At 35.3% G+C, this 13,106-nt stretch overlaps 2 protein-coding genes across 7 annotated transcripts in view; both read right to left on the bottom strand.

Moving 5' to 3' along the window:
* LOC107744367 (sphingomyelin phosphodiesterase 2) overlaps positions 1–2,614 on the bottom strand; it is a 10,010-nt gene extending 7,396 nt beyond the window's left edge. The window contains exon 1 of the mRNA XM_016557974.1: positions 2,233–2,614. The gene's annotated coding sequence lies outside the window, so the exon portion shown is untranslated. The remainder of the gene's footprint in view (positions 1–2,232) is intronic.
* Positions 2,615–5,174: 2,560 nt separating this feature from the next.
* Positions 5,175–13,106, bottom strand: part of LOC107744369 (transcriptional enhancer factor TEF-5-like) — a 38,571-nt gene continuing 30,639 nt past the window's right edge. For 4 of the 6 annotated variants that reach the window (XM_016557980.1, XM_016557978.1, XM_016557979.1 and 1 more), the window contains 9 exons: positions 11,676–11,804; positions 11,538–11,581; positions 11,398–11,454; positions 9,139–9,200; positions 8,892–9,028; positions 7,508–7,681; positions 7,203–7,346; positions 6,968–7,120; positions 5,175–5,830 (listed from right to left, as the gene is read on the bottom strand). In XM_016557980.1, coding sequence (XP_016413466.1) covers positions 5,717–5,830; positions 6,968–7,120; positions 7,203–7,346; positions 7,508–7,681; positions 8,892–9,028; positions 9,139–9,200; positions 11,398–11,454; positions 11,538–11,581; positions 11,676–11,804 — 1,014 coding nt within the window. In that variant the 3' untranslated portion in view covers positions 5,175–5,716. The remainder of the gene's footprint in view (positions 5,831–6,967; positions 7,121–7,202; positions 7,347–7,507; positions 7,682–8,891; positions 9,029–9,138; positions 9,201–11,397; positions 11,455–11,537; positions 11,582–11,675; positions 11,805–13,106) is intronic. The other 2 variants (XM_016557982.1, XM_016557981.1) reach the window with 1 other exon arrangement.

A 13,106-nucleotide genomic window follows, 5' to 3' on the forward strand; every position in this document is an offset into this window, starting at 1 on the left:
TTTAATCTGTATCTTTAAAAGCAGTAAAAGCAGTGTATCTTTGTTCTGTTCATTTATTTGTGCTGATGCTTGTAATTTGTTTATTAGTACTTATTGTACTTATTTAGTAATAATGATCGAAATTTATATTTGTTAGGTTTGTAATGTTACTGTTGTAGTAAAAAAATGGAATCAAGAATTGTGAAATTTAACTGGCATCTAAAGTGTTGGTGTCAAACTTATTTATTATGTAAATATTGTAGTGACATAAATAGCTATTTTATAAGACCTGAGCTTTTTTTAAAAATGTTTATGAAATCTAAGGTTACTAAATTAATACAAGATCTGTGGGGTAAAAAATAAAATAATATAAAAAAAAAGAAAAAAAAAAGAGAGAATGTAAAAATAAAAATGCAATATATACCCACCATACCCCTGGCCCATCTGGAATGTCACTTGGCTCACACTTCATCTCACGTGGAGCCGGGCCTGCTTTTTTAATTTATTTATTTTTTTAAAATAATATGTTATAGATTTACGTAGCAAAAGAAAAATATTATAATTTCCAAATATTTTTTGAGACAAACTCTTGTTATATGAATATGTAAAAGTATCTTATTTGGGTTAAAAGAGCCTCTGCTGTTGCAGCTAAAGGCACAATAATTGACATGATAATACATTTTGGTATTTTGCTTTTATATTTCTCATATATTGCACAAAACATATTATTTTAGCTGAAGTGTTTGTATGAGCCAAGTGTGGAGTAAAAGGCTGCCCTCGCTATCTCATACAGTTATATAATTTCTAAACAAAACTAGTTTACGTATATTTTTTTCTGATGGAACACTGACGGTGTAATTTGATTTTCTACAATCACAGGAGTAGTGAAAGGCACATTTAGGCGTGCCTTTAACCGTGTTGTACCAGTATTCAAACAGCACAGCAGTTATACAGTGGGTCTGTGATGGATGTGGATTCATTAATTCTCTGTGATGTTGTTGGTAAGCCGTGAACCGGAGTGTAAATCCTCCTCCCGAGCTGACTGGATTACCAGCGTAGGATTGTTATTCTCCTGCAGCTGTCCTGAGCTCCAGTGCTCGCTGATAATCTCACGCTCCTCAGCCGCTGTCCTCAATAATATCGATTGTTTAATATAAAGAGAAAAAGGAAATTGAATCCTTGTCCTTACAGCATCTTGATACATACTGTTATGCAACAAACATACAAGAGTAATGAAAGGTTGTCATCTTAAGCCCATCATGTCCTTCTGGCCAGTGCCTATAGAATATGGATGATTATTATAAGCAGATCGTTTTTGACTGACTCAACGTCTGATCCTAAACCATCAAATGGTCCATTTTCACGATCCTTGTTATGTCTTAAGTGAACGTAAACAGTTGAGAAAGCAGTCTGATGCATTGTCTCTTAAAGTGACCGCGCCTAATTTCCTGTACCAGCTGCTGCCGGTGTCCTTTATGTTAATCCAAGAAAGAGAGAGTGTTATTTTACATTTGATTATTCAATTTACAAACCTAAAAAATTTAGCAGTGTTTAATTTGTATCTTTAAAAGCAGTGTTTAATTTGTATCTTTGTTCTGTTCATTTATTTGTGCTGATGCTTGTAATTTGTTTATTAGTACTTATTTTATTGACTCTTCTTCACTAGTCTTTAATAATGATGACCTATCCTTATTTTTGTTAGGCTTGTAGTTTTTGCTGTTTTATTGAAATTGGAATCAAGAATTGTACAAATTTAACTGGCTTCTTAAATGTTGGTGTCATACAAGCTTATTTATTAGAATACTACATAACATAACACAATAGTGTTGTAAATATTATAGTGATGTAAATAGTTGTTTTATAAGATCTAAAGCCCACCCTTCATCTCATATCTGGAGCCAGGCCTGAGTACAACCATGGTTTTTGTGTACCATTACAATACAATGATTTATGGTAAACATTTTTCATATAAAACATCATTCATATTCATCTATAATGCTCGTGTGTGAGGTAAGTTATCGCAGGTGCAGCGGTTTCTAACATTTAAACGCATTGTGGTATTTTCAGTAAATATGTCAACGTTTATAAAATGACTACAGTTAGGTAGATTACTGTGCAAACATATGATGCAATATACATAACCTAAAAACGACTGTCACTGCATTATATAACAAAACATCACAGCACGTATCATCTGTGCTCAAATGCTGCAGAATGCATGTAATTAAACGCTGTTAAGAGATCTGATCTTACCTTTACACTCGAAAGAGTTTTGCGCTATCAATGCAAATCTGATCTCGACGTTAGAAACAAACTCTCGTGAGCTCAGTGTGTATCATATCCTGTCCATCGGCTACAGTACAGTCAGACCGCTACTTCCTCATCTGCCAGACCTGCATGTCGTCTGTAGAAAAGCCAAATCGTTCGGCTTTATCACACGCGTCTGATGGACATTTAACTTTAAACTTTTAATTTGTAAAATGAGAAAACGTGTTCATCTCTCAACTGCTGAGCGCAAAATAAAGCGTCTTCCCGTGACTGACACAAGAGTTTGTATCGCGCATAATCGAGTTTTGCAATACAGTGTTTGTTTTTATGCAAAAGCTACTTTGTAGCAAATGAACTAAACTTGATAAACGCGGGAACGCCGACTGTCAGACGTCACGGTTTCGTCATTACCAGCGCCACGTCGAATGGAATGCTGGGAAAGTGAGTTTTTCTTAGAAACGCTCACTTATTATTGACTCTGTTTGGACAAAAACAATGGCTCAAAATATTAATCGGCATATTTTAAATATTCACGGAGTAATTTCAATTAAATAGCTATTAAACTCGGGGTAAATTATTTTAAAATTAGGCTATTTGCTCGGAGGTCTTTATTCGTGCTTAAGAATTAATAGCCTACATTTAAGCAAAATACTTTTTTAGAGTTAAAGTAGTCCACTTTTCTGAAGTGCCCTCTAAAGGAAGAACTTCTGCAACTGACGGAAGCGGATGATGAGAATTAATTACAAAACACCAATCATGTTAACTCAGTTTTCCTGAATGTCAGACACATAAATATATCTTGTTCCTTTTCTGCTTCCATGAAGATTTTGTCATCCTCATTGATGTGAAAGAGAATTTCATTTTCATGTATTTATTTAATCAGGGACAATGCACATTAATAGTACATACAATATGTAAAATGCGCCAGATTTAGCCAACACTGGCTAATTTTCATCCGCAGTCCCTTTTGGCACTTGTACAATAAGACACTTGTACAAAGTTGTAAGTGTGTTTTAAGAAATATGGTCCAAGGAGACCCATGCCATTTTATTGGTATTGCTATACATTGTTTTGATTATATTGTACAAACCCCTAACATTGAAGATATACATAACTGCAATGCACAACTGGTAACCAAGGCCACAATGAACTGTTAAAAACAAGGGGAAAGCTTTTGCCAACACCACTTAGATTATGGCATAAAATAACAGTAACACACAAAATTTTCAATGTATGCATATAGCATCAATCGAAAGTCAAAGAGCAAACATAAAATTAATAATTATAATAACAATAACTATAAAAAGGAAACAAAAAAAAGCCTGTAAGAAAAAATACAATTGAGGAAACTGTCGTCATTGAAGTTCAAACACGAAAAAGTAGGTTAAGGCTGTACCAATATACATTACATTTCCATTTTTAAGGTGTACCCAAGACTTCGCAGTACCTTCAGAATGCATCTAGACATAAAACTGCTATCAGCGAGCACCAGCTCATGTCTAACAACCATCCCAAGAACATTGTCCATTCAAACGGTGCCGTCTTACAATTTTAGGGGCGAGTGGAACAAAAATGCTACATGGCTTCAACAAAAACAGGCATTTGAAACATCGAATCTGGTCTAAAATTCAAGTTTTTAGTTCTCTACTGGGAAAATAAACATTACATTTTCAGTAGTAGCAAAACATGATTTCCATTAAGCACTGTTAAAATGACATATTTCTGTAATTTCATGTCGAACACCTGGTGCATTCTTAATATCAAGAAATATTTGTATTTTTACATCTAAAAATGAGATTCAAAGAGATGCACAAACCATAAGAACACACATCTGTGCTGACGTACAGGGTCATGACTTTCACGTTTATACTTTAACACCAGGAAAAAAACAACAAAAAACAGATGCTTTAACTCAAAACTAAAGCATCCGACATGTAATTCCAAGAAAAATTTACTTGATGCAAAAAAAAAAAAAAAAAAAAAGTACACAATGCAGGTATATTGTGAAGATAAAAAAATGAGTAAGAAACAGCTTGGAAATGCAACCATTCTCTTCAAGGGTTTAAAAAGCATCAGATATGACAGCAACGCAACGTCCTCCGATTTAAAAAGACATCAAACAAACTCTATGGAGGTATTGTTCCAGGATTAAATGTTTAAAATCGCGACGGGCAGCACTTTGTTTGTACCAGAGTGACATTCACACTTGACTTTTAAACAATCCGACCTTTCCTCAGTTCATGCATCTCGCGAAAGCTTCGATGAACAGCAGAGTTAAATACTTTGTCATGTCGTAGCATAAAGAAATTGATCGCTTTATCTATTCCTACTATTTTACGTCAAGAGGTAGTCAAAAGGCACTTCAGAGTATCAATCGATTTGTGTTCTTTGAAGGAAGGCACTCACATTTTGGGTCAACTACTCAAAATCCTTTAGTACCTGTAAAACGGTTTCTGACGCCTTTTCTCTTGTTCAAAGGACAGCCGATGAAACTTAAGTAACATCTGCAGTTATTCAGTTGAATAAAGGCCAGAAAAAGGCAAACCCCCCGCTGGCCGACTGACCTGCTCCTCATTTACAAATCAGGTAAACCTCACAAACCTGGCAAGAACATGCCCAGGTCATATTTCACCCCAAAATCAAAAGAAAAAATATAATAAAAATATTTCTTTATGAAAAAAAAAAAAGCATAAAGTAAACAAGCTTATTTTTTTTATTATTAATATTTGTTATTTTATTTTTTTTGCATTATGACATTATATTGAAGAACATTAATCATATTGCTTCCCAAATCTTTTTACTGTAATGCAGAAAAGCATTGCCTTTGTGCTAATTTTCATTCTTAAAAATGACTGTTTTTAAGAGTAATGAGAATAGCATTTTCTCTTGCATTATAATAAGAATTTAGAGAGAAAAAAAAGTGTGGATCATGAAAATAACATGCAAAATTGGTCCTAAAAATAGCCTTCATTTTCTTTATTCAAAATATGGTATATATTTTTCCTTCTGATTTTAGGGTAAAATGAGACATTTCTTTGTGAGATTCACCCTTAAATCACTGTAAAATGCTGCATAAACGGCACACATTGTCTTTCATGACATTCTTTCCCATCGAAACACATTCACATTCCCTCCGTGGAGACACAACAAAGCTTAAAAAGACATCTTTGATCTGTATATGCAACAAAACCAACATTACCCATTTTGTATTTAAGGCATTAAAAAACATACATTTTTTTTTTTTTTTTTTTTTTTTTTTTTACAGAGTAATACTATTTTTTTTATGTCCTCAAAGACTCAAATTCTGTACCAGGTTTAGAACAAAAGCAAAACATTTGTTTTGTTTTTTGTAACATTTAGGCGTATTCCTCCGATGTTTGGACAATTTGGCATATTCCTCCATACGTGTGACGGAGAGACTGTGCAAAGCAACAGAAGTCTGTTGTCAGAACAGCTAGCGGCTGCGGTGCTAGTCTTTAATGAGCCTATAAACGTGGTATTGTGCCCCGTGTTCACTCGTAGACACTTCAAATACAAACGCTATACACAGTAGAGTCTCCTGGGTTTCCCTGTCGGTCACCACCTGCAGCAGATCAAACAGAGAAGAAAAACTCAACATCTCTGAAGAGAGCATTTCTATTACAGAAGTTCAATTCTGACATGTTTCACAAAGGTAAATAGCCTTTAGAAAATATTGATTTTGATTACTATTTACAAGCAATAAACATAAAAAGAAATGTGTGTGTATATATACAGGTGCATCTCAATAAATTAGAATGTCGTGGAAAAGTTCATTTATTTCAGTAATTCAACTCAAATTGTGAAACTCGTGTATTAAATAAATTCAATGCACACAGACTGAAGTAGTTTAAGTCTTTGGTTATTTTAATTGTGATGATTTTGGCTCACATTTAACAAAAACCCACCAACTCACTATCTCAACAAATTAGAATACTCCATAAGACCAATAAAAAAAAACATTTTTAATGAATTGTTGGCCTTCTGGAAAGTATGCTCATTTACTGTACATGTACTCAATACATGGTAGGGGCTCCTTTTGCTTTAATTACGGCCTCAATTCGGCGTGGCATGGAGGGGATCAGTTTGTGGCACTGCTGAGGTGGTATGGAAGCCCAGGTTTCTTTGACAGTGGCCTTCAGCTCATCTGCATTTTTTGGTCTCTTGTTTCTCATTTTCCTCTTGACAATACCCCATAGATTCTCTATGGGGTTCAGGTCTGGTGAGTTTGCTGGCCAGTCAAGCACACCAACAACATGGTCATTTAACCAACTTTTGGTGCTTTTGACAGTGTGGGCAGGTGCCAAATCCTGCTGGAAAATGAAATCAGCATCTTCAAAAAGCTGTATATATATATGAAATTAAATTATTTGTAATTTTGCTAACTTTATAAAATATACTTTTATATTATGTTATACTTTTTCAAATTTTTTATAATTTTTCTGATCGTAAAATATATATTACTATTATTAAGATTATCATCATCATTATTACATTTCAAAATGATATATTTTTATAATTATATTATTATTAAACATATAAAACAACTTAATAATGAATTCAATTAATTCTAGATCATTGATATTCCTCATTTTAAATGTGTTATGAAAATGATTTTTCCATTTCTTTAGGCGGAAAAATTACTTGCCTATAAAACAATACAGATAAATATAAACATGACAGACTGTTAAAAGTCTTTTACCTGTAAGATGGTGAAGTTTTCTAATACGCTGTTCATCATGTATTTCTCAGGCAGGTGCTTGAGCTTGTGGATGAAGTTGATCATATATTCGCACATGGGAGAGCGATGGATTCGATACAAACACTTGCCTCCCTCCACACGAGCGTACTCTGTCTGTAAGTCCAAAAGAAATGTGGTCAGATCCGAGAAACGCTAGTGCTTTTCAGTCAGTCAGTTAAATGCTGCTCTCACTCACCTCCACTTTTTCCACCACTTGCTTCCCGAAAGAGCAGACTTTGGTTGAGACGGTGATGGTCATGTTCTCTAAGCTGCTGTACTGACTGCTGACTCCGTAGAAGGAGCCCGGTCCATCCTGAACGCCGCTGTTGTTCAGATCCGCCTGAGACAGAAACACAAACTACTAGCTACAACCAACTAGATTCAAGCTGCATGATTTGAGGAATCAGTCGTGTTTGTAGAAGCAACAAGGCAGGTATGTGCCAAAATAGTGCTTTTCTGTGAAGGTTTACGTGCTTATTGACATAAATGACATGCACACACCCAAAATTTGACGAGGAAGAAGGCGTTTTGAGGGCCCTTCTCGTACAGCTCCTTGAGTCCTCCTGTCTTCTCGGGGAACTTGTCGTAGATCTGTCGGATGTCCACCGCCTCCAGCAGAGGGTCGCTGTAGGAGGGGTGGGTCTGGCCAATGTGAACAAACAGGTGTTTGCTGTACTGTAAAAGACAACGTCAAATATATTGTGAGCCGTCTGTGTTTCTGTATGCTATCACTATTGGTTTTAATAAAGTTAGTCTATGCTATACCTGTCTCATTTTGAAAGAAGAAATATGAATATGTAAAAACAAGTGAATTCATTCAAATGCCTCAAAGTCAGCAACAATGTAGTTAGAGTAAAAGGAGACAAACCAAATACTAAGAAATTCTTGAGTATTCATCAATTAAACTTTTCACTGAAACAGTTACGTTGATACATACTCAAGAGCAATATCTGATTATAAATTCAATTAATAATTTGTAGCAGACGATAGCTAGAAAAATGTATAATGGTCATGATTTATATATACATAATTTATATCATGAAATTGAAAATGGAATCAAATTTTCTTATTAATATACTTAATTTTTTGGTAAATTAACAGAATGAAAACATTTTCATTAATTCAGTTTTTTTTGTGTTTAAAATTAGATTATTTATTTTGTATTAATAAAAAAGTTGATTAATAAATGCATTATTAATAGATCTTTAGATTTTTTTTTAATGCTCCAGGCTTGCTGTGCTTATTTGTAGGGCCGCAAAATTGGCCAGAAATGTTGTAATTGTATATTAATATGACTATAATAATAATTATAATTATTTTATTGATTATTATTAGTGCTGTCAAACGATTAATCGCATCCAAAATAAAAATATTATTATTACTAAGTAATAAGAATATAAGAAATATTATTGTAGTTGTTACCAAGTAAAAAAATGATTAAATTATTATAATTTAAAACATAATTTATTTAGCAATTCAACTGTACAATTACAATAATAATATTTATATTTAATATTTATGTCTTAATCTCCACATTTTCAAACATTAAACCATCTAGATTTCATTTTGGTTGGAAAACCACAGGGAGCCTAGAAGATTCTCTTTTGTTGACAACAGCTGTTTGTATGTGCTTCTCATCACAAGTTTGGGAACTAGTTGGCGCATGATGAGTTCCCAAATGCATATTAATTTGGAGATGGATTTCGTGTGAAGCAGCATTTACTGTGAACCAGGCCGCTCTGAGATGCTGCAAACGTCGGATCATGAGCACGTACAAGAACACAGTGTCGCTTTACTCAGCCTTTTTTTTAACCACACTCATCCATATCACTCTCCCCTCAACTCTCTAGATAAGCATATTTGTGGAGCGCTCCTGTCTACTCACAGAGTCCTGGTCCTGCGGGACCTCCATGAACGCGGAGTACTCCAGAAGACGCAGTTTGGAGGAGGCGATGGTGCGATCCTGCCACACGGGCACTGCGGTGGCAACCGGCGGGAGAGGTGGGGCCAGAGGCTCATATGCTGCACAAACACAAGGGGGCGCCAGTTAAGACTCAACCATGCACATAAACAGAAGAAACTGAAGCGGGGTGGGCTGTGCTTGAAATGGACTAGTGCACTAGTATACTTACATAAGGGTGGTTGAACAGGTCCTGATAGGTTTGGGTAAGGAGTTTGTGCAAATGGCTTGATGCTGAAAAAGCGTTCAGGATTTGTTAGAATCAAAGTTATTTTGCACATGAAAGATTATTTACTTGGGTTAAACAACACCTTATCAGGGTTCCCACACGTTTTGACCATTTCCAATCACTTGCGACTACTGGATAAGGATTGTTAAAAATCATTTCGATGAAACTAATTTGTAAATGAATCATTTAGACTGATTGGTGAACCAGTTCAACTGAATCGAATGCAAAGAACGAGTCAAAAAATGATTCACTCACAAATCAAACATCAGTATGGCTTGTAAACAAGTCTTATGCTAGACAAGAGCAATATCCAGCTGATTATTAGAGGATAACTAGACAAATGTATATTCACTTTATTAATGGTCAAGATTTTCAAATATATACTCCGACAATGGAATCAAAATTTCTTTTTGAAATCAATATATCTTGTCCAGTATGTAGTTGTGAAATACACGATGGACAATAAGCCAGTCATTATCGCTTAAATCAAGACTCCTCCGCTTCACATTCAGGTCCTGATCACCCTGTCTGGGGTAGACTTGTGCCGGTATTCGGTAATGCGATATATCACGGTAATGAATATGCACGATATTGTTATCGTGGGCAGGTTTATTTTGTGATAATGACTAGCTGACTGTATAATATTTCATATATCACCAGCTGTTTTTAAACAATCGGCCAATATCGACTAACTGCTTTTATAGGTTGAAAGCGATTTTTGGCCGATACATCGGTGCATCCCTTCTTTCTTCTGTTGAACACAAAAGAAGATATTTTGAAGAATGTTGGTAACCAAACAGTTGATGGTAGCCATTGACTTCCATAGTATTTATTTCTATACTATGGAAGTCAATGGCTACCGTCAACAGTTTGGTTACCAACATTCTTCAAAATATCTTCTTTGTTTCAGAAGAAAGGAACTCATTCAGGTTTGGAACAACATGAGGGTGAGTGAATAATGACGGAGTTTCATTTTTGAGTGCGCTATCGCTTTACTTTCCAGTCCTACACAAAACAAATTTCCTGGTGTCTTCCAGTTGTCCATGACCGTGGGAACCCTTTGTTATTGTTTTTGCTTTAAAGGTGGCATATTTCACACCTTGACACTTCAATTATCCCACAACTGTTTGTTTTGGCCGTTTCAGCTAAGCGTAAGTTCACCTACTTCAGAGTGGGAGTGTAACATCACAACAGTCATGTGCGCTAGCTCACGTCTGATAACACACGCGCTCAAGAGATCTCAACAGAAGCGGAGACCACAGAGCCCACGATGTAGAGAGGAATTAGTTTAGCAGGCTGCCTGTGAATAATGATGGGAGTAAAAAGCAGAACCCAGACAGAGCAGCATACTAAAATCGGTCTCTAACGGTATTTCCTGCACCCCTACTGAATCTGCAGTAAAATCTAACCAAGTTTTAGCCAAACGGTGAGCTTCAAATCTGAACCGAATGTGATGAAAAAGAGTGGCCGCCACAGAATAATAAGAGTTCCACTACTTTAAACCACCAATGAATTTCCACGACTTTCTCAGTTGTTTGTAATTACTAGACCATTCAATAACATTGCACAGAGAAATGTATAATTAAATAATTTAGAGCCAAGCATAACTAGGACAATTTATTTTATAGAAATGGATGGAGTTTTTCATAACTTTTAAGACTTTTCCAGGCACAGGAAGTTTCCTGAAATTATTGTATTATTATGCATTAGTATGTTATCATGTATTGTTATATAATTATATATAAATATTTCTATATTTTCCAAGTGCATAGTAATCTTGCATACAGACAATAAACAGATGTATTAGATGAAAGACTTAACGAAAATTAGAAATGTTACTTTGGCCATTAACTGAAATAAGTTTAAGCTGAAGTACTAAAATAACTGAAAGTAAAACTGAAATTAAAAAAAAAGGCTAAAAAGAAATATTAAAAAACACAAAAAGTAATAAAAATGCCAAATTTACTAAATCTTTAAATAAATTTAAAACTGGAAATCTAAAAAATATTAATAAAAACTATAGTACTAAAATAACACTCTCAAACGCAAGAGATACTAGTTTGAATCTGTCAAATAAGTCATTGAACCGGTTGGACCTATTATACTACTGTCAATGCAATCTGAACCAGATTCTCATCCGTAGCAGTGAATCAATGTTAACTCTAGCGAAAGATCAGTTCAAGCTCTGTGGAGGGAACTTACGCGTAGCTGATGAGGCCAAGCCCAGGACTTCTTCCTGGATTTTGCTTAAGAACCAGCCTGATACATAAAAACGTGATCCATTAAACGTGCCAGATACACAAACACACAGAGAAACACGTATGAATTCATGAGTTACTCACTCCTCAGAGGGTCCGGGTTGGCCTGGGATGGGGGTCGGCCAGAACTGGAAAAACAGCAGTGAAAAAAAAAAATTCTAATCGCTCCATAATTTGTGCAAGAGGTTACTTCCAGGTTAAATACAATGATCTAAATCGTACCCGTGCAGACGGGGGGTAGGGGGACTGTGGAAGAGGCGGAAGAGAGGTTTTGATTAGACTTGGGGACACGATCTGAGCGGAGGAAAGTGCTGCCATGTTCTGGAGAGCCTTGTCTTTGGACGCTTGATCCTGAGGAGATGGAGACACAGGTGAGCAGAATAATCCCCAAGACAATACCGACAAAATCATTGTTAATTTTAATTAATGCAAAGCAGCCTGCTGATTTATGATAAAGCAAGACAAAAGCATGAGAAGAAGGGGAAACAATAGGAGATCAGAGAGCACCATATGAATCACAAAGAGGATTCACATTTACAGTGTTTGCAAGACAACAAAGGAAATGTGTTAAAGTTATAGGTAAGTTGATGTTTTAGGCTTCACATGTCTTGTTTTTTTCAGTTGTGCATTAAAATCAGCACATAGAGCTGCAAAGCCATCTCTGCAGTATAAAGGCAGCTTTAGAAGATTAAATGGATGCAGGGACGAAAAAAAAAGAACACAATACAGTATACAAACAGATGTCAGAAAGACGACCAATCAGTATGCAAATATTTTTATGATGCCATTGCTGTGTAGATTTTAGAATGCTGAACATTCTAAAAATGTAATGATTTTCAAACTAAACCTTAAATTTATATATCTATATAAGTATAAAAAGTATAAAAAATAGGCCTATTAAAGCAGTCTATAAAAATTTAAATGATACAGTATAAGTAAGGCTGAAAACATTGTTAAAGCAAGTTCACCCAAAAATGAGAATTTGTTGAAAATTTAATCTCCCTCAGTCCAGCCAAGATGTAGATGGGTTTGTTTCTTCATCAGAACAGATTTGGTGAATGTAGTATTCCATCACTTGCTCACCAATGGATCCTCTGCAGTGAATGGGTGCCGTCAGAATGAGAGTCCAAACAGCTGATAAAAACATCACAATAATCCACAAGTCCATCAGTCAATGTCTTGTGAAGCCAAAAGCTGTGTGTTTGGAAGAAACAGATCCTTCGTTAAGAAGTTTTAACTTTAAACCATCACTTATGGCTGAAATATGAGCCCCATCTTTAATATTGCTTTCTCCATTGAAAAAGTCACCTTGTCTGAATCAGGAGAGAAATATGCACAAATCAAGAACCATTTCAAACAAAAACAAAAAACAGATCAAAACAGTTCTAAACAAATGTGTTGATACGGTATATATTGATGTGAGAGGACAACGGGATGGAAGCGTTATTATGGGTTATGAACTCATATTTTGACCAGAAACAACAGATGTAAGTTAAAACGCCTTAATGAAGGATTTGTTTCTTACAAACAGGTAGCTGTTTGCTTCAAAAGACATCAATTGATGGACTGGTGTGGTGTGGATTACTTGTGGATTATTGCAAAGACTACAGAATACCCAAGACGTGTCACTCGTATAGTTTTGAATGGGGAAAA

The sequence above is a fragment of the Sinocyclocheilus rhinocerous genome, unplaced genomic scaffold (assembly GCF_001515625.1).
Source record: "Sinocyclocheilus rhinocerous isolate Xijiao unplaced genomic scaffold, SAMN03320098_v1.1 scaffold1488, whole genome shotgun sequence".
Classification (NCBI taxonomy): domain Eukaryota; kingdom Metazoa; phylum Chordata; class Actinopteri; order Cypriniformes; family Cyprinidae; genus Sinocyclocheilus; species Sinocyclocheilus rhinocerous.